Raw genomic sequence first — 21,584 nt, forward strand, 5'->3', positions numbered from 1 at the left:
GGACGCTGGTTTCTCAGGCACATCTGAGCCACGGGCACAGTCAGTGCCTCCTGAGGAGAAGCAAAAACATTATTACATTACTCATTCCAAAGAAAGCAGGGTGGAGGCATGGATTTGTGGGTAGAAATCCAACCAATACAGTCTGGAAAGGTTTAAACTCGATTCTCTTAACTAAAGCATTCAAATCAGTATGCACAGAAAAAGTAATGAAGGCTCTAACACCCGCGCTGTGACTCAAATAGCATTAATTTTTAATTACTTCATTAGAAATTTAATAATTAATTGCAGATAACTTAGCAAAGCTCCATTTCTTCAATTTCTTCTGTTTTTGAAATGAGGCAGTTCACTGGTTAGATTCTGCTGTTAACACAATGACAGTAAGCTACTTCATCTGCGTCATTTGTAATTCATTTGGTTATCAAGAAAAGAGAATTAAACATTCAGACCATTACCTTATAAAACTAGAAAATGATATGCTAATATCAGTCAATAGTTAACTCAAATACTGCAGAATGAAATTGTTATGAAAATTACAATTACCTTGGTGGTGCATTATTCACACCATTAACGCGGTTAGAATTTGTCTTCCCGAAACACTGGCCAGTTTGCTGCGCCATCTGGTGTTCATTTTTAAATTTAAAATTAGATCATGCTTGTTCCTGTTATTTTCTTGCTGCTCTGTGTAGACCTGAGCGAAAGTCCGGTATACATACAGTATATGAGTTAATGTTTACGCCCAGTGCAGCCACCTTTAACACAACAGACACTAATGTCCACAAATGAATTGCGGAAGACAAACCCAATCAGGTTAATCGATAAGATCAACACTAAAAACTGCCACGCGGTAGACGTTAAGCTTACTGTATGTCATTTATTTATTTTCTTATAAATCCTCACAATTGATTGCATTTTATGGTACCAACAATAAGAACAACTGTATACTAAATGGACGTCACGGGAATATCCGGTACACAGTAGGCTACGCAAAACCGCAGTCATTGAAATGGCACGGAACGAGTGATACAAGAACAAAACAAACTTTAAATTTGCATATTACCAGAAAGCGAAGGTGCGTTACTCAAGAGCCGCAAACAATCTGCAGAAGAAAACACTGGCCTTTTTCAATTGGTGGATTGTTTTTACGTTACTGTGGGAATACGTTCACGGGAAATGTATCCACATTTATTCGCATATTTCATGATCTCGACGCACAATATTTTGACATGGATAATACGTTTCAAGACCTGCTGCGACTGCTCTGTCCGATCGTGACAGGGCGCCCAAACAGATCAAAGAAAGGGTCGACGAAATAACCAAGTCTCTCTTCGAGAAATAAACAATTCATACTTTTGGGAAAAAGGGATACTACGTTTTCTCTTGTAAAATGTAAACAATACATCTGATTGCTACAACTCATCGCCAGCTAATATAGTTTGGAGACCGAGTTTAACTTTAAACTTCACGAGGAGAAGTCCATATGGAAACGAATTCCTGGGAAAGTGGTCGCAGCAAAACAATACCCTTTGGAACATACCGGACTGCCTCTCTCCAAGGTTGGGGTTGTGCACAGCGAGGAAAAAAAAACAACCACCAAAATTCACAATCCAACAGCTTGAACATAACGAGGCCTGGTACACATGTAAGATTAAACTAAAAACACACCGACACACAGAGATACTGACGCGAAACATGTAACAAATGTAGATGGTCAAGCGCCAATAACGCTCACTCCTTGGCGTCCGCGACAAATCATCCATATACTCACAACAGGTCACAACCAAAAACGGTATAATCATGAGCAATTCGTGGTAACCTCATAGTTTCACATTATGTATATGAAACACATCTGTCATTTGCAAATCACACTTTCATGAGTTTATCTTTAACATTTTTTCTTTCTTTGAAGGAGGTAAAATCGTAGAGAGTAGGTACGGTTGTTAATTCACACCATAATCCTGAGATGTTCTGGTCAGGCAGAATTCACAATTCTTGCTTCTCAAGTCATTGCTTCCTGGTGCTGACACAAGTTAGACACATGTTTGCTTTATCAAAAGGGCAACTCTGAAGATCTGTTGGGATGAAGTTCTCTTCTCTGGTCATAAAATCTTGTAACTCAATGACGCCACAGGGCACAATAATCATGGGATTGCTGATTCAATTACTGATCTGTGCCACGTACAAAAATGCAATAACTGACCCTTCAAACAGGATTCTGTTCATTTTCCCCCCACACACACAAAACTGTCATTTTCCTTTAATTTTATGGTGGCCATCAAGTTCTTCCAAGACACTAATGAAAGCATCTGGACCGAGTTAGGGGAGCGGGACCAATGGTCAGAATGCTTGTTTGCATTCACGTTCGGCTTTTGTACCTGAAGGTGCTCAAAACACACAAATCAAAGTCAAATTTCCCAGTCACACATTAACACTTAAATGCATAAATCCTTTCCATGCAGGAGCATGGAGTTATATGAGTTACAGGAGTTAATGGTGTTACATTAGTGCCCCTTTGCTAGGATATGGTAGGATAGACAGTGATTGGTCAAGGGTCTGACTGCAGACTGCCAATCGGCAGGAGGGTGCTGGACTCAGAGGAGTGGATGCAGAAATTCTGGCCCTGGCTGCAGGTGGCCCATGGGTCTCAGTTGAGCTGCTGGAGAAAGATAAATTGCGGCTCTGAGAAGCCGACGGCAGTCCGCAGGAGCTGGTCGGTGGGGGCGGTGCCGCTGCTCTCTGCGGGGGGCGGGGAGATCAGCATCTGATGGTCGGTGGAGATGGCGAGGGAGGGCGGTGCCTCTGTGGCCTTAAGCTCCACCAGGCCTGACGCGGTGGCCTTCCAGATGACGGGGTCATCGAGGGAAACGCCCAACCTCTGACCTGGGCCTGGGCTGGGCAGGTCTGTGAGTGGAGGGTGGAAAAATAAATCGTTCAATCAGTCAATCAGTGATTTGTATTTCTTAGTTTCCCCAACAATCAATGGGGAGCAAAATGAAAGGCACTGAGGGGTGAGAGGGAGAGCAATATGACAAAGGGACGGAGAAAAATAATCAACCAAATAACCAATCAGTACTGAATTTGATCAACTGGTTTCCACATCAAATCAGTTTAGCCAGCCTACACAGAAGGGGAATTGGTACAAAACTTTTATGTTACTGTGGAATGTCCTAGACAGAATGTCAGTACCCCCTCCACAAACTCAGAGGGAATCTGGCAACCCAGAATTCACCAGGCTGGGAGCCTGGGGGTTGCTTAAGGGATTTCCATTCCCTAACTGAATAAAATGTTATTTTGCATACCAGACATCCTTACTCAGGGCTATTTACATACCATACATTTTCTATATATTATCCACTTATACAGCTGGATATCCATTGAGGCAGTCAAGTGCTGTTTATCTATTTTGATTTCAGTTTTATGTAAGCTGCTCTGGGGTACATGGGCAGTGTCCTGTCTGGAGGTTAAACGTTCTATCAGGTTACAGGTCCAGCGGTGCACTGGTGTTACCATGTGGTGTTACGGGGAAGAGTTCATAACCTCAAGATTGGTGTATTCATTCCCAGACAGGGGCACTGCTGCAGGGTGCTTAAACTAAATGACCTTAAATATCCAGCTGTACAAATGAATAACATGTAGAACATGTACATGTAAAAATGTAAGCCATGCAAGTAATGATAAGATCATCAACTAAGGGAATGTAATATCCACTTTCCCAAACACATAGTGATGTTTTCTGAATTTCCATTGCTCTAAACATGAGTCCACAGGTGGTTTGGGACCATTTGATGGACACATGAGGGGTCAGGCATTATAGGAGAAAGCTGGTACCAAAGCTATTCTGTTTAATACACGGATATTCATATTCATGGTCAAAGACAGAACACTAGCTAGCATAGCAAAAAGGGAACTGCACCGCAAACACAGAACCACAGAACGCTGAGCTGAATATCTGTAAGTACATCATCTGTGCTTGTGCTTACCTTTGTGCACCTTGGCTTTGTGCTTCTTCAGGTTCTTCACATCTGTGTAGGAGTTTCCACACAGCTCACAGACAAAGGGCTTCTCACCTAGAGGAGTGCGAGCAGGCCAGGCCGAGACCACACTCAGAGGCTGTTCAACCTTTCACCCTTAAGTGAAACTGAGCTTGACTTATCAAAGAATAATGACACGACGACAGTATCAGCTCTGCACATTAGCTCAGTTAAGGCTTTTACCTACTGTATCTAATGCATGGCCCACTGATTCCTCTCATAAATCAGAAAATTAACTTTTTAAAAACAAAATATTGAATAAAGCTATGATTAAAAGCAGCGTGCATGATGCAGCAGCGAAAAACTGATTGTCAGCTGTTCGCAAATCAGATTTTGTAAATAGAGCAAATCCTCCCGGGCAACAAGTAAACAAGGAGGCCAAGAATGGGTCAGTGGTGCACTGCGGAAAGGCCTCTGCAGAGATGCTCTTCCCGCTGCTGCACAAAATATGCCACATCACTGGACTGAAAGGAGAATTAACTCAATGAGCTAAAAAAACAGGGTGGGGTTAGCTTTTAAAAAGTGCTACAGGGGGGATCCTCCAGGGATGCCTGCTGAGTGGACCCACAGCATTTCCAGCAGGGGACTTCCTAACATTTACATTACCAGATGTTCCATTTTTTCCTGCAATCGATACGATATTAAACGGAGTTACCCGAAAATGTACACAATCATGAAATGAGGCGTGCACTGAAGAAAATCAATAACAAGTTCAAAGCTGGGTGGTTTTTGAAATGTTATTTTTGTGACTAATGGAATACTACGAATTGCATTTTCTCCAGGTAATGTAATGCAATATAAAGCATGTGGGATGAACATCACCATTCCTGTGATGCCAAAATGGATTAACCAAAAATGGAGAAGAAATGAAATAAAGGGACATACTGTACGGTTTTCTGTATGCACCTACCTGTGTGCGACCGGCAGTGCTTGTTGAGCTCTCCGCAGGACGTGAAAGACTTCCCGCACGTTTGGCACACGTATGGCTTCTCTCCTGCACATAGCAGACCAAAGACATGCCACAGTCACAGTCATTCACAGTCACAGTCAGTATGAGGACTGATTTCAAACAAACATGTGGCAACAATAGAAGCTTAAAACTCCTGACAAACTGACCAGGGGACAAGAAATGTGGAAACTACATTTAGGACCTACATTCCACACCTTCTTTTCTGACATCAGCTGCCGCAAGGCTACGAAAAAGCCTATACCAAATTCTCAGTGGCATTGTGAAGAAATGGCATCCTTTTCCAAGCCATGACTGCTAGAACCAAATATACGCCCCAACAACAAGCATTTCACCAAGGTGCAGTCCCTCCCTTTACCACACTAAAAGCTGAGAGAAAAAGAGAAGCACCCGTCCGAAATGGGGTTTGGGTGTCCCCGCTCCGCCTCACCTGTGTGCTTCCTGGAGTGGGTGATGAGCGAGCTGGACACGGCGAAGGCCTTGCCGCAGGTGTCGCAGACGTACGGCTTCTCCCCCGTGTGCCGCCGCACGTGGTACGTCAGCGTGCTGGCCTGGGCGAAGCGCTGGCCGCAGCGGTCGCAAACGTACGGCTTCTCCCCGCTGTGCTTCCTGCCAGCAGGGCGGCAGCAGTGAGCAAGCCCGAGCGCAGAGCACCTGAGAGTTCCACCTATCCTTGTGGCAGTGATGCACTTCATTTGCATTTATATACTATTACATGGTATTTGTCATTAGCTCAGGGCCTCATCTGGAGACATCCAGCATAGCTAAAATTTCACAAATTGTATTTAATTATACAAGTATTTGCTGTGGGGAGTCAGTCATAGTCACTCTGTCATGGTTAAAAAAAAGAAGTGCACCATCTACACTTTAAACCACTGCCCCTGTCATTATAACCCCTGTTCCTTAAATAACATGCTAGGCAGTGGCCTAAACCAGTTTCTAGGGATTCTTTACATGCAAACGCACAGGCATGCACACACAAACTTCAAATTAAACAGGGAAGAGCAAATAAAATGACTTCATTTCACTTCCTTTGGGAAAAAGGAACACCGAATACCAACACAGCAGGCTACTGATCAGTCAGCCGAATATAGCGTATTAAACCCTGGAGCCATTTCCTCACTGCTTTGAGGCTAAATTCGCTTAGCGTAATCGAGTTTAGGCACCCTGCGTGACGGCCCGGCTCCCATGATCCCGGGGATTCACCTGGAGTGGATCTTGAGGTTGCTGGACGTGGCGAACTGCAGGCCGCACACGTCGCACTTGTAGGGTTTCTCCTCCCCGTGGTGCATGCGGCTGTGGAAGACCAGCTGGCACTTCTGGGCGAAGCCCTTCTGGCACAGGTCACACTGGTACGGCTTCTCTCCTTCACAGACAGGGACAGCGTTATGCAGGCCTCTGTGGGAGGCTTTCAGCCAAGGCTGTGGCCTGGGGTGCTTTCGGGTTTCGGTTAAATATTCGTCTAGCTTTGCACTGTATCAATACCTTCCCAAGTGAATGGGAGAAAACACAAGCCATTATTTTTTCTTTATTAAAAATCGACCCCCATATTGATGTATACTCATGGAAACTCTCAACACTGCCACCATTAACTGGAATGTGCTGAAAACGAATCTTAAAGTTGTGGCCAGAAGACCGCTCAGCTGCCCCCTTCAGACTGGACGTGCCCTAAGCCCGCGGCGGCCCCTCTCACCTGTGTGGGTGCGCACGTGGGTCTTCAGCTGGTTGCACTGCGTGAAGGCCTTGTCGCACAGCTGGCAGACGTACGGCTTGACGCCCCTGTGGATGCGCATGTGGCGCCGCAGGCTGCTGGCCTCGGAGAACACCTTCCCGCAGGTGTAGCACACCGGCTTCGCTCGCAGCTGCTCGTCCAGCAGCCCCTGACGCTCCACCCCCACGGGGCCGCCCCCGACGCCCCCCTCGCCCAGGGGCGGCAGGGCGCGGTTCTCCTTCAGCGGGCAGCTCTTCCGCGCCCTCTCCCGCTCCCTCTTTACGGGTGGCCTCTGGGGGGATGGCCTCGGGTCCGTGTCGTCATTAGACGGTGGCGACCCCATCTGGGGCTCCCTGCCGCCCTGCTCCTCTGGTGTGACAGGGACGGGGACAGGGACGTCTGCTGGCTTGTTACCAGCACCGTTGAACACTTCCAGCAGCAGGGGGTGCACCCTGGGCCCCAGCTGTTTCAGCTCCCCCTGGTGGCCGCTGCCGGGTTTGCGCCTGGACGCCCGGGCTCTGTTTGTTGATCTTTCGGGTGCCCGGACACAGGGCTTGGGGGCCTCTTCAGCCTCCAGAGTCACGGGCCCCTGGGGGCCCTCATCCGATGTGACGCTGTCCGTCTCTGGCTTGTGGGGCTCAGAAGTATCAAGACTGGATGGGCTGGCCCCCAGGTCCTCTTCATCACTCACCATCTCCGGGCAGACAGGCTTGACATCCTCCAGGGTCAGGGTGCACTGGATTACAACCTCCTCCATCTTGAGGAAAGTGGCAGCTTTGCGAACCTCTGTCACATTACAGCTGTACAGCAGAGATATCACAGATAACACACGCCACTGGCTGGATATATATATATATGCCCAACTGGAGCACTTGGTGGTTTCATTTTTTTAAACAGTGATCATTTTTAAGGCTAATAACAGATGCCTGGGTGTACCAGTCAAACATTTCCTCTGTGTATTTCTTGCACAGCCAAACTACAATCATGCAATAATTTACACATTCATTAAAATGGAGCATAAAATCGACTCTCCACTAGTCTTCATTTTGCTAACTAGGTGATGCAACTCTGAACAAAAACATATCTGTATGTAGGAAAAAAAAGAACAGGACAGGTTTTAAACTTCTGTTCCAAGGTGCAAGAACGTCAACATGTTCATTCAAGGGAAGATTTCCATTCTGTTGTACTTCTCATCAAGTCTTTTACATGTATTGACAAGCTTTGAGTCATAGTTTTTTTATTTTTGTTTATTTTCAAGTGGATTAAAGGCTGATTGGTATTTAGGCCGCAAGAAAAACGTACCCATGTGGTAGTTCCGTCTGTACCAGCAATGGCAATGAGCAAAGCTTCAAAGCGCTATTTACGCATTCATGGACAATTTGATGACGCTCGTGTCACCTAAAAATGTATTAGCATGTTAACTAACTTAACCAAGGCGCTAATGAGTTGTATAAATTACATAATGCCTTTTTTTTCCAAGATTCTAGAAGAAACAATTGTGTGTGCGCCTATTGTTGCAAGTATAATAATACAGAGGGTGTGAATGCGTTCGGTGTCAAAGCACTGTGCCTAGCTCAGAGACTAAAGGTGACATCAGGGTCTGCTGCCTGTGTCGTTAAAATGAGCACAACTTTAAATAATTTTTAAGTTTTTTAAGAAACATTTAGTATTTCCTTCGACCAACATAGGACAAATACGGTGTTCATGGCTGACCGGTTAATTACCTGTCAACGTTGAGGTCCCCTGAGTACACAAAGTCGATTAGCCTCTGAAACACGGCCTCGGTCACCCACTCCGGGTCCAGGGAGGTGACGTCTTCGCTCGCCGCGGTCGTGCCGCACAGAGAGCTGAAGTATCCGCTGAAGGCGGCCAGGACGTTCCAGTGAGCTCGGAACCTGGACTGGCCTATCGCGACAGTGCAGTCGCACAGGAAACCCCTCTCCTGCTGCTTCCTCAGCCGCTCCAGGAGGCGCTCGCAGTGCATAAGGGGCGGCATGGTTAATACGTGAATCCGTTAAACCTAGAAAGGGGACATAATTACGATAATAATGTCGCGTAGCTAACCACTATAATTCGGTTGGAACACAGGCACGTATGAAAAGTGAATGACCACAACATTGCCAAAATTAGAGTAATTTTAAGAGGTGGAAGTGTTTGCAAAAAAGTCAGCTAGTGCAGCTATGCTTAGTTTATATTATCATTAGACAATCCAAATGGGCACCGTTTTCCTTTTTTGTATTTGTTTTTGGAGGGGAACTAAATATTTTTATAATAAAATAAATAAAGCAAATATATATGTGCTGAGTATTTTTCATACAGTTGTATTTTGTATAGCCTACATGTGTGTCCCAAATGCGACATAAGTGATAATGCATTAAGTCAAAATTGACTAATTAGCCAGCTGGTAACAACCCCGTTACTTTATGAGATCAAAGGGTACTCTTTCGTGGCAGACAAATGACGTAAATGAGTCTTTTAAGATTGCAATGTGAAATATACTGCTACAGGGTTATTTTCGCCTCGGTATTTCACTTTATGACCGTAAACGACCGAGTGCAAGCTGTTTGATAGTACCTAACCCACAGATCCATATTTAATATTAGTAGTCTCCGGGTCGTATTTTCGCAACAAAAGGGCTCTTATTGCGAAAGGACACGTCGTGCACGGCAGTAAAACGAGTTGAAAGCACACACCATACATGCAATGTCAATCATTGTTGCCACTGCTTCTGTACTTGCACGGTTTATATGCTGTGAGATTTTCAGAGTGGCACTACAACAAACGTTAAATTTGCAAAACAACCAACCTGTGTGGTTTGGTCCGATTTTTTCTTACTCCCATTCAGCCATTTTGCGAAGACGTCAACAAGAGTACTTCATATCTAGGGAGATACCACACGCTACTCCTTTCCTGGACTAGCTATTAAGTTCCGGTCTACACTTGAAATGTTCAATTTAAAGAGTTCCGGTATAGGAATTTAGGGTTAAAATTCTCGGAGTATCTCAGAGTTGGATTACAGAGTACATTCTGGTTCACTGTTACACCCTATCTTTGTTTTAACCCTTTCATGTTTCATGGACGTCATTTCCGATGAGGTCGATTTGTAATTTATAGAAAACGAAGATTTTGTACCCGAATGCGCTATTTTTTAAAAATGAACAAATATTTTAATTCATGTTTGTCATGAAAATAGATTTTTTTGAATTGTTGTCACAGGAAATGTTTTACAATGTACAACTTTAGACCACGTTATAAATTTAACAATTCATATTTAAATTTAAGCTTATAAGAAAAATAATTGTTCATTTTTTAATAACTCATATCTTTCACATCAGAAAATGTTACTTTATACATGTGACCCTTAAAGGAAAATCTGTGACTATATTCTTGGTTTGAACACACAGAGTTATATGAGTTAATTAGCCTAGCCCCCGCATCATTATGACAACAGCTAAGTCTAAACTAATACCAAGGATCAAGACATGCTTTGCATTTTCATTACAGGGACAGAGAATGTGAGATTCTGCATAATACTCCTTAAAAGCTAAAAGGGAGTCTTACTTCAACTAGGCTGACACAGAAGGCAGTGTCTTGTGGCCTCTAGGTAACAGCTAGATTGCTTTATAAAATTTGTCCTGGTATGTATCCCGTGATATCAATTAACCTAATCATTCACTTTATGTTAGAAATAAGCTTACAAAGCCAGCTGTTCATCCCGTAACCTTTTCCTGTCACGTGATCCAGTGGAACAAGTGACTCTTATAAATACAGGCTTTCTGGGGTACATTATAAAACCATCCAAAGGCTGCAAAGAGGTAAGAATAGATTTTCTAATATACATATATATACTGCAGCACTGACAGACCTGTGATCAAATGAAATATGGTTGTAATGTTTTATACTGAAGGAAGGTGAGACTGTTACTAGTTGTTTAGCAAATGATTAATGCTACACTTTGATAATAGTACAGAATAGTTGTCACAATGTACAGGATAGTTAGGTCAGAAAGATCAGATACCATAATGTGTTTACAGATAAATGTGGTAGTGGATGTTTTTAGAGTTTGTTGTTGCTGTGTAGTTCCTGTGAGCTATATATCTCTGACCAGCACATTTGACAACCTGATTTCAGATTTGGATTTTTAAAGAGATCTTCTTGATGTGTGTGCTCAGACTATAAAACCACATGTATATGGATGAAGGTTTTTCTTTATTTGAAGTCAGAAAATGAGCTTGCTGGGAATTTAACATGGACACAAACTTGTCATTAATGCAAAGCAGGTCTGAGGAGAAGCAATATTTACCCTGTGGTCTGAGGGCACTAATATAGGAACACAACTCAGGGGAGTGCACGTCACCATTTTATTTGTTTGTGAGACAGAGGCAGTGAACTCCATGTGGACATTAATGCTTTCATCGACCACAAGATTAAATCAATACCTGCAATTTCACCTTATGAGACTGAACCCATGAACAAATTGTACCTGTATATTTCTTCAGGTTCATTTTTCCCTTCTAAAACAATCCTGGGACTGATTGATCAAACAAGAAAAGAAACTAATCTTTTAAAACCTTCAGAGGGACCAGATCAGCTCTGTAGATTTATGACACACTGTCCTTGACTGCCCATCCACTGCTACACTATGCCCAGTATATTGAAAAAAGGCCAGTTTATTCTTTATTGTAGTAATGCTCAATGAAGCTGACAGTTCTGCGATTGCCTTTTATCATTGTAGGTAAAAGCTGGCCCCAAGATCATGAAGACCTTGATTGCCCTCATTTTGCCCCTGCTCCTGCCTCTTGCCATTGCCCAGATACCCCACTGGGGGCCCTGTCCAGAGCCCGCTGTCCAGCCAAACTTCATCTTGAAGAAGGTACCGCCCCTTTGTTGGCCCCCCCAATGAGACGTGCTCCTTCAATGTTGGGACCCCTGGGTCAGCTACCTGTCTGTCAATCACAGGGAGCTTGGTCATGATGGGGGCTATCAAAGGCAAAACAATCTTGATTGTATCATAGTAAGTGATAGTGCCTGATTTAGAAGTGTATTTCCCAGTGTGAGTTGACAGTGTTGTTGAATAATCTGAACTCAGCCTTTCATCTGATCTGACGTGTGATTGTGCAAAGTTTGTGTACATGTCTTTTACATCATGAACACAATTTCTTTTTACTCAGTTTTTGAAATGTGTTTCACCTTTTCAGTTCCTTGGGAGGTGGTATGAAATTGCTAAGCTGCCGGCGCAGTTTGAGAAAGGGAGGTGCATCGAGACTAATTTCTCAATGAAAGCAGATGGGACCATTAAAGTATCAAGCTCAGAAATACTGTGAGTGTGGAAGCTGATGCCAAGTACTGTATACCACAAGATCCTGATCAGATATTACATCACACAGATTTCCTCACCCTCAGTAAGGGTTAACCTCCCTTCAGGTGCAGTTAGTCTTGGGAGGGTCTCAGAACACAGGAACCTATAGTGAATAACAGGGAAAACACTGACGGGCCTGTAAGGAGAAATATACAGTAAAAGTTAAATTCATTCTAAAAGCTAAATATATCAATTTTTAATATCCTTTCATCTAATTATTGATATTTGAAGTAGTAATACAATGTTTATTCTGGATCTGGTTTCAGCTCCATGTTTTCCTGCCTTCATGACATAACGTGTGCCGCTTCATTTATTTGGAGAGCTTGGCGAAGTTGTATGAAAGCTTCTGAAGGGATGACAAGGGAAAATAGCTATTATTGATACCATTGCCATGACTGTATTCTATTTTAAACACAGATTCATTTAGATTAGTTGTCTTTCTCATTTAATGCATTGTCCCTGATTATCACCATTTTGTGTCCCAGGAAGGGAGAGCTGAGGACCCTCGAGGGGACTGGCGTGGTGGAGGACATTAAGCAGCCAGCAAAACTGGGAATCAGCTTCTCCTACCGTAAGTATGGACATGGTCACAATCACCACTGCCTTTACAGCTAGTAGAACTCTGCAAAGGTTGTGTTTTACACTATGACAAAAGCAGAAAAATCATATGATTCATAGGGCTGGTCATATTGTCTGGTTCATGACTGAATCTCTCTTAGTGGACAGACCCCACTTCATGTTGTGGTCAGACTGGTCAAAAACAGTTTGCTGTGCTTGCCTCATTACATTATTGTCATTTAGCATACACTCTTATCCAGAGCAACTTACATCAATTACAGGATTTTACACTGTTATCCATTTGTACAGTTGGATATTTGCTGAGGCAATAGAGGGTTAAGTACTTTGCCCAAGGGTACAGCAGCAGTTCCCCAATGGGGAATTGAACCAGCAACCTTTCGGGTATAAGTCCTGCTCCCTACCCACGATGCTACACTACCTCAATCTAAAGGGAACATAAACAAAAGGTCTCATGACTGTTCTAAGAGTTACCACAAAGTGGACTGGAGCTTGATTCACACAAAAAGGCAAAATTGAGTTTGAATTTGTCTTTCACATGTTTTGGAGCTCTGCATTAAAAACTAAACAACTATGAGCTGATATGAGGTTTTGTTTCAGGTTTGGGAAGTGCGCAAAGTCAAGCTTTTGCTTCAGTCTGATTATTGTTGTTCTGTCTTACATGAGTAATTTAGGGAAGCCACCAACTGTACTGGGAAGTGTGATAAATTTATTTTCAATATGAATAAATGCGGTATCTCTGTGTATGTATTTTTATGTACTGTTTCTGTCTCAGTCACACCCTACTCCCCTTACTGGATCTTGTCCACCGATTACGATAAATCAGCCCTGATCTATTCCTGTACTGATGTGCTGAGGCTCTTCCACGTGGACTTCGCCTGGATCCTAGGCCGCACGCGCATGCTGCCCCAGGACACCATCAACAAAGCCAAAGACATTTTCACCAACAGTAACATTGATGTCAGCAAGATGATCGCATCCAGACAGCAAGGTTGCGACAAGGAAATCTGAATTACAATGGTCAGACATGTGGCAAATGGAGATTTTAACATGGTTGCTTGAAAGAAAATATGTAATTTTTATACTTTTACTATTTAAGATCAAAGGAATTCGATAAATCATTAAATCTTTTCTTTTCAGGGACAAAATGTGCATGTTATTTGGTACAGTGAAAGAACATATATGTTCATATGTTTACTTAGTGGCTTTTGTATATTTTCTTTGTAACGACAGCACACTTATTTCAGCTGGTACTTTAAAACCGTACATTAAAACGAATGCTAACATCACAAATTTTAACCATGGGATTATTAACTCACAGAAAATAAAGACCAGTGTCTAAAAAACAAATTACACTGTCTCAATTTCTCTGAAAGATTCCTTTCCATAGATATGCCAGGTGCAAATCTACTGCCATCGTGCGTGTCACCGAAAACATTTCATCTGTAAAAAATGCACTTTTGACTGAAAAAAATCTTGACGCGCAATGAATGATTTGTGAAGCTGACGACACATAACTATTATGTCGTAGTCAGTTTGTGTAAAAAATATTATCATTGGATATTTTTAAATCTTTTAAACAATATTTTCTCTGGTTGCAAATAATGTTTAATAGACCATCACAACATGCGTGATGTTGTGAGCACTGCACCTCGTGCATGACAACAACCCCGAAGACAAGACAAGGAACTAGCTGAGGTCAGTTTGAGGGCAGAAAAGTAGGCCTCAGTGATCACTCACATACTGCACGTTTTACTTTTATAGTTCTCTTGGCTCAGTAGTGAGTTCTGTTTATAAACACCAGTAGTGCATTTCCACAGATTAAACGCACCTGCCATGAACGACCACACAAACAAATCGTCCTGCATCATACCAGTTGCTGTTTTAATAAGAAATAATCGTGTTCTCACCAAACTGCCAACTTGTACTGCAGAAGCACAGCATGTTCATGCTTCAAGACGCCTTACGTGATCATTGCACGCCCGAACATACAGAGACAGTGTAACCGTCTGGCTTGTCCTTTTATCAACACATGCTAGTTTTGCTTCTTAGCATCTAACACAATTTTGCTGACAGTTGCCAGTTAATCATGTGCAGTATTACTTTCATTCTGTGAAAAAGAGACTAAACAAAACAGCAAAAAACTTCTGCAAATTAACTTCCCTTGCATGCACTGCATTTAAAGGTTGAACAGCTTTGACTGTGCTCACCCTGATCAGTGTGTGACCCAGTTGCAGCAAGACCGAGAAGAGGTTAGTGCATTTATTCTTTGTAGAAGTGGGAACAAATTAGGCCTATATGATTATTATTGCTTTAGTTCCAGGACCCATGTTGGATGATGGCTTTTGCAAATGTAGTAAAATTCAAGTTTAAAATAAAACAATTCGCATGTGGCGTGATGTTTTCTTTTTAGATTTTTAAACTGGGGCTGGTGAGCGAAGACAATTAGCCTATCCATTAGTGTAGCTGCACGGTTGTAGATGGTCTCTTATGTTGCACGACCCTCTCGGCGTAGGTCTCCAAAACAAAATGCTCACTAGGCGTCAATACAATACAATACTCTACACCTATATGAACCAATTTGTTCGTGAATGTGATCTGGGAGAATTCAGCGGGGTATCTAGTAAAAGGAAGACTGCATAAATGAAAGGAGAAATGATTGACATACAGACTTAGTAATATGCAGCCAACGTTCAAACATATCCTATGTTCTTTCCTCTGTTGTCTTTGTTAACAGATACTGAGATATGAATGAGCTGCTATATAAATGATGTGTGACGTCACATAATTCATGTTAACTCCATGTCCTTAAGAATCTGAAAGAGTGGAGGAGGTGGCTGTGGATCTGCATCTTACTGTATCTCTCTTACAGGATGGTTTTTACAGTCACTGAGAATGAATAATCAAAGCAAATGTCTCAAAATATCAAGATGGTTCCTGCTGTAAACACACTTCTTCATTTAATTGGTAATTTTTATATTTAAGTATATTCACTATTGTTATGTAATGAATTTTATTATATGAGTGCATTTATTCTAGCTAAAAGTTTGAAAACTACAGTTCAAAATCAACTGTATACATGTGGGTCTAGTTTGAAGAGCTGAGTAGATACTTCCCCATCCAACCAATATCCAATGTACCTGAGTCATTAACCCCCATCTTTATGCTGTGTTCCAGTGTGTATAACCCCCATCTTTATGCTGTGTTCCAGTGTGTATAACCCCCATCTCTGTGCTGTGTTCCAGTGTTTATAACCCCCCATCTCTGTGCTGTTCCAGTGTGTATAACCCCCATCTCTGTGCTGTTCCAGTGTGTATAACCCCCATCTCTGTGCTGTTCCAGTGTGTATAACCCCCATCTCTGTGTGTTCCAGGGTTCCTGTGTGGGGGGAGTGAGGGGCTGGCAGTGGCAGCTGCTGGTTCCATCACCAGTGTGACAGTGGGGGAGAGCGTCCTGTTTCCTGTCTCACCTAAGGGGAACCACAACTACAGAGTCGAGCTGATTTTTAGATCCATGCCTATAGTTACAATATATTCTGAAACAAAAGACTCTTTCATTCACAGCCAATATAAGGATAGAGTGCACATACCTGATAATGGCTCAATATGGCTGAACACAGTGCGGCTGTCAGATTCTGGCCTTTATCAGATTCAAATACAGTACACCTCAGGAGACTTTATTCCACCAACATACTCAGATTTTCACCTACAGGTTTTTGGTGAGTATGCAGAAGGCTGGTCTTCTATTTGTTGGTACCTTTAGCTACAGTGCACGTAAGTGTAAAATATTGTATTCAGTTGTTAGAGAAAACACAGAATTTTATTACTAGTGGATGGAATGTGACCTTAAATTTTCAAATTATGACTGCAAGAATGCACTCAAAGGATTGGTTGACGATTGTCACTGACGATTGATAGAGTAACTGTGGATACATTTAGCAGTGTTTTAATGTATAAATCTTTGGCAGTATCAAATAACTATATTTTGAAACACATGCTACATATTATTTATGTTGGAATGCATGTAATTTGTAGGGCTGTCCCGAATACCATTTTTTTTGGCTCCGGAGCTTTGGTAGTAATCAACAACGAATATTCGAAGCTTTGGCTGGGGGGGGGGGGGGCGGTGCTGAGCATGATTCGGGAAGGACTCAGCCAGACATTTCTCCGTTCTCGGCTGAGATGGACGGCATAGCACTGCAACATGTGTCTTTCAGTTTAATTAAAGGCATTAATTCTTTAAGGATTCTGTTATTCTACAGTATTGTTGTTTGTACAGTCACGCGCCGCTTAACGTCCATTCGGGCAACGTCCGTTCGCATATACGTCCGTAGTCCCATAAGGTTATAATAAAGTTTAAAAACCCGATCGCAGGACGTAGCGGTCGTAACTGGACGTAGTGAAGGCAACTCTTCCCGCACGCAACACGTGTATCTCATGTCTCGTGGAAATAAAGCGACTGCGCTGCCAGACGTATAATGGTACCTAGTACAGCCTACCATATACTGTATATAGTATGGTGTTCGCACAACGTCCAAATCACAGGCCTAACGTCCTATTTCACAGAACGGTTGGTCAAAACCATTACGCCCTCCGTTCAGTCCCAAAGCACGAACTCGGCGATCGCCGGATACTTTTTATTTCCCATCACCATGACGTTCACTCTTGTGAGTGAGAGGGATGTCAGGTGCCCAAGCTGAGATGGTAGGCTATATATTTCCACATTTTAACAGTGCAATTAAAAAGTATAAATACAGTCCAAGAATGTGCTGACAAAATGTATGCCTACATTTAACAAAAAAAAAAAAACAAAAACGAATATCCGAATTCAAAAATTGAAAACCAAATACCTACCCAACGAACAAATAGTCGAATATTCGGGTCCAGCCCTAGTAATTTGTACATTATTTACATGTAATGTATGACACTACATGGGGTCTGGTTGTTTATGTCCATTTACATACAGGTTTCTCGCAAATGTATAACATATATTTTTTCCTTCATTTCCATTGCAGAGCCTGTATCTAGTCCCACCATCACAGTTGAGTGTCTGGGGAAGAACATCAGTCTGAGCTGCTTCAGCAGTCAGGGCAGTGAAGTGACCTACAGCTGGGAAACACTGTCCCCTTTTGGGAATGACACCTGTGTGTTTCTGGGCCAAATAATGGAGTTTTACTCCCCACTTCCATCTGAGTCCATAACATACAGGTGTACGGCCATGAATCCTGTCAGTAGAGCCACCAGTGACCCTGTGGACCTGGCAGTGTGCCCAGTCCAAGGACCAAAAGGTGAAGTCAGATACCTGCTAGGGAAGGGAGATACACTGTAATTACTGGTAAACTGTATATGTTAAGAAATGATAAATTCTTGCAATACCAGGTAATTGCAGTCTTCAGAAATCGTACCACAGTTGTATGTTTCACTCAGGGGTGGGAAATATTAGTTTTTTTGGTGAGATATATGTACCACTGTATTGTATATTTAATTGTAATGTTACTAGTATTTGTTATTATAATGTTTATAATATAACTAATAGATTTAGATCTGGATCAGCTTCTGATCCCAATCATGATCTTGAGAATCTCACAAACAGAATCAATGAAAGATGACAAAGGTAGGAGGTAGGACGAACAGGAGAGAAGAGGCAACCGTGGCCTCACTCAGAAATAAAAAGATGAGAAAAACGTCAAATATCAATTCAAAATTCTCCCCTCACTAAATAAGTTCTGTTGTTGCAATTAGCAACAGTAAATGTGAAGATATAGTATCTCCCAAACATCAAAAAGAAGGTAATATTTATTCCAAAGAAATTAATTATTTTAATGAAACAATAATCCAAAGGCTAACAGAAAAGTCAGTGATGTACAGGGCATGAACAGGGCTGTGACTGACCCATGATTTGTCCCTCAGGTGGTAGATGGATTGCAATCCTGTGTGCCGTGTTATTGCTCATTGGAGCACTGATATGTCTATACAAGTGGAAAAAGGGAAACACATCAGGGTAATTATCACCCCATTACAACTTACAGACACATTATGTGGAATCTTTTTTTTTTGCAAGTTGAACAAAAAATAATACTAATTTATGAAATGTTTATTATTTTAGCTCAAACTAAATCACTGAACACAGAAGAGGAATCATCACCTACACCACTGATTCTCAATCCTGCTCCTGGGGACCCTCTGCTCTGCATGCTTTCCATCTTTCCCTGCTCTACCTACCTGACTGAACTCATAAGTGGCACTTTTGATCAGCTGATGCTCACATCCAGACAGCAAGGCTGCGACAAGGAAATCCCAAATACAATGGTCAGACACCTAGTAAATGGAGATTTTAACATGGTTCGTTGAAAGAAAATATGTATATTTTTTAACTATTTAAGATTGAATAAATCTGATAAATCACCAAATCTTTTCTTTCAGGGACAAAATGTGCATGTTATTTGGTACAGTGCAAGAAGATACATGTTCATATGATTACTTATTGAGTTTTCTATGTGACAATACACTTCTTTAAATTTGTAGTTTAAAAACTGAAAAACGAATGCTAACGTAACAATGTTTAACTATGGGATTATTAACTCACAGAAAATAAAGAGCTGTGTCTATAACAAATTACATTGTCTTAATTTCTCTGAAAGATTCCTTTTGGTAGATACACCAGGTGTATCACCAGGTTTTCTACTGCCACCGTGTGGTGTCAGTGAAAATACCTCAGCAGTGAAAATTCCACTTTTGACTAAGATAGAGCTTTATTGTCATTGGTCTAGACAACGAAATTACAGTTGCTACCCCGTGTCAGTACCATGAAAACATATAGAAAGAATTTAAAAACAACAAGAATATATACAAAATGTGTGAATATATAAAATATGAGGAGTATATGGAAAATAAATAATACATGCATTGACAGGAACAGTCAGCAGAGTATGTAAAAGTCTGGGGTTGTGGTATATAATGCACTCCATAGCTGTAACCATAAAAATCTCTGTTGCACACGTATCTGATCATTGCACATGCCCGTATTATTGCATTACATTGTACTGTATTAAAGTGCGGTGCACGTGGTAAGTCAAAAATGAAAAGCAATAATTTCTCTATTTGTTTACTTAATATATAGGAATAAACTATTTTTGATCCATCTAAATTCACATTTCCAGTTTCCCATGTGCAGTATTACTTCCATTTTGTAAAACTGGCTGACTGACCAAAAGAGCTAACACCAGGGGAAAAAAAACCAACAAAAAAAACTTTCCTCGCAAAAACCGCACAGCGGCGTATAAAGCTGCACACTGCTTTGATTGTGCTCACTCTGGTCACTGTGTGACCCAGTTGAAGCAAGGCCACGAAGATGTGAGGTTAGTGCATTTATTCTTTGCAGAAGTGGGAATATATGAGAATTGTTGCATTAGTTCCAGGACCCATGTGAGACTTTTGTAAAACACCATTCATGTAGCGTAATATTTTCCTTTTAGATTTATAAAACCAATTATTTGTTTACGCTTATTTAGCGCTACAAAGTGCCAAATCAAGAATTTGAAGTAATTAAGTTTTTCATCAATGTAAATTTTGTTCTGAACTGAATTGATACATATAATTTTACTTCCTCTGGTGCTTGACGTATGTTGTATGTACTGTACTCAAGGTTGGATGTGTTTATATGTAATTACGGTTATCTATTGTCTTCCTTTTTCACAATGGACCTTAGGAGGATAAAACAAATTGTCATTACTGTTCCATCAACAATGACTCTACGAAAACGACTTTTGGTAAGAGAACAGGACGGTATGGCAGAGCCACTCGGCTGTAGCCTAGGCTGTTGAATCTTTTGGGAAAGAGCGTTTATATGCGGTCTGTGTAGGTTACATGGCAAAGTTCCAACAGAACAGGTTTTCCAGGACTGTTCCTGTCGACCTACAGTATTGTGCCAACAAATGTGCACCTAACTCTCCCGCCCCTCTTTTCAAACAGTGTTACGTGATAAGGTGGGCAAGCCAGATTGGGTGAACGGAAAACCGAAAGTGCAGGGCGGAAATTTTAAATTTTGAAGTGCAACATTTTCATATGTAAGTATTTTTCCTCTTTTCATTTAAAACTGCTGTCATGCTTCGTTCCAAAGTACGAGTAAGCAGATATATTTAATTTCAGAGCACAGTGGGAGGGGAATTCTTTATGGAATTTTCAGTTGTCCTGCCCGCTTCTGTTGCCCACACTCAGATACAGACGCATGCACCGTTCTGTTCAGCGTCAAACTACTTTCATTCATTGTCTTATCGCGTTGTCAGAGCTGTACTGTACAGTATCAAAATCGTTGTAGGAAAAGAGGGTACACTTTAACGTTTCTTTAATGTGTTATATACCTTCAAGAGGTCTGTTCACAATGTATTAGTTGCATGATTATTTCAAATATATGATAGCAAGGAGTGATGAAAGTATGCAATATTTTAAATATACTTCATCGTCTTCAAAGCCATTTCACACAAATGTGAAGAAAGAAATGGATTTAAGTTCTGATTTAACGTGTTTTTAATGAAGATATTCGATTGTAAGCAAAAACAGCAAAATGCTGAGCATTTCTCTGTTGACATAGAATTACTCTGCCCATACTTTAATATTTGCTAAATGGTCATATTACAATTTTAAGTTAGTATGTTTTAAAGATAAAGTGCATTTTTGTATATGTTACAATGCGTAAACATAGGACTGCATAGATGAAAGGAAAAATGACTGATATATAGACGTAGTAGTACAGAGCAAATGTTGAGACATATTCTATATTTTTCTTCTGTTGTCTCTGTTAACATATGCTGAAATGTAAACTCCTATATAACTAGGTGTGATGTCACATAACCCATGTTAATTCCATTTCTTTAAGAATCAGAGTGGAGGAGGTGGCTGTGGATCTGCATCTTACTGTATCTCTCTTACAGGATGGTTTTTACAG

The 21,584-nt window shown here is 41.6% G+C and overlaps 2 protein-coding genes across 2 annotated transcripts; one reads left to right on the forward strand and one right to left on the reverse strand.

Annotated features, from left to right (window-relative positions):
• Positions 1–1,208: 1,208 nt before the first annotated feature.
• Positions 1,209–9,563, reverse strand: LOC118796052 (myoneurin-like). Its single transcript, XM_036554883.1, has 8 exons — positions 9,513–9,563; positions 8,431–8,726; positions 6,689–7,506; positions 6,202–6,361; positions 5,426–5,604; positions 4,939–5,022; positions 3,978–4,064; positions 1,209–2,898 (listed from the first exon to the last, which is right to left on the reverse strand). The coding sequence occupies exons 2-8, from the start codon at positions 8,700–8,702 to the stop codon at positions 2,642–2,644; spliced, it is 1,857 nt and encodes a 618-aa protein (XP_036410776.1). The 5' UTR covers positions 8,703–8,726; positions 9,513–9,563; the 3' UTR covers positions 1,209–2,641.
• A 1,899-nt stretch (positions 9,564–11,462) lies between these two features.
• LOC118796134 (apolipoprotein D-like) lies at positions 11,463–13,652 on the forward strand. Its single transcript, XM_036554971.1, has 4 exons — positions 11,463–11,579; positions 11,905–12,026; positions 12,551–12,636; positions 13,417–13,652. Exons 1-4 carry the CDS (start codon positions 11,463–11,465, stop codon positions 13,650–13,652), a joined length of 561 nt encoding a protein of 186 aa, XP_036410864.1.
• The last annotated feature ends 7,932 nt before the right edge of the window (positions 13,653–21,584 follow it).

Source organism: Megalops cyprinoides, chromosome 20 (assembly GCF_013368585.1).
Source record: "Megalops cyprinoides isolate fMegCyp1 chromosome 20, fMegCyp1.pri, whole genome shotgun sequence".
NCBI lineage: Eukaryota > Metazoa > Chordata > Actinopteri > Elopiformes > Megalopidae > Megalops > Megalops cyprinoides.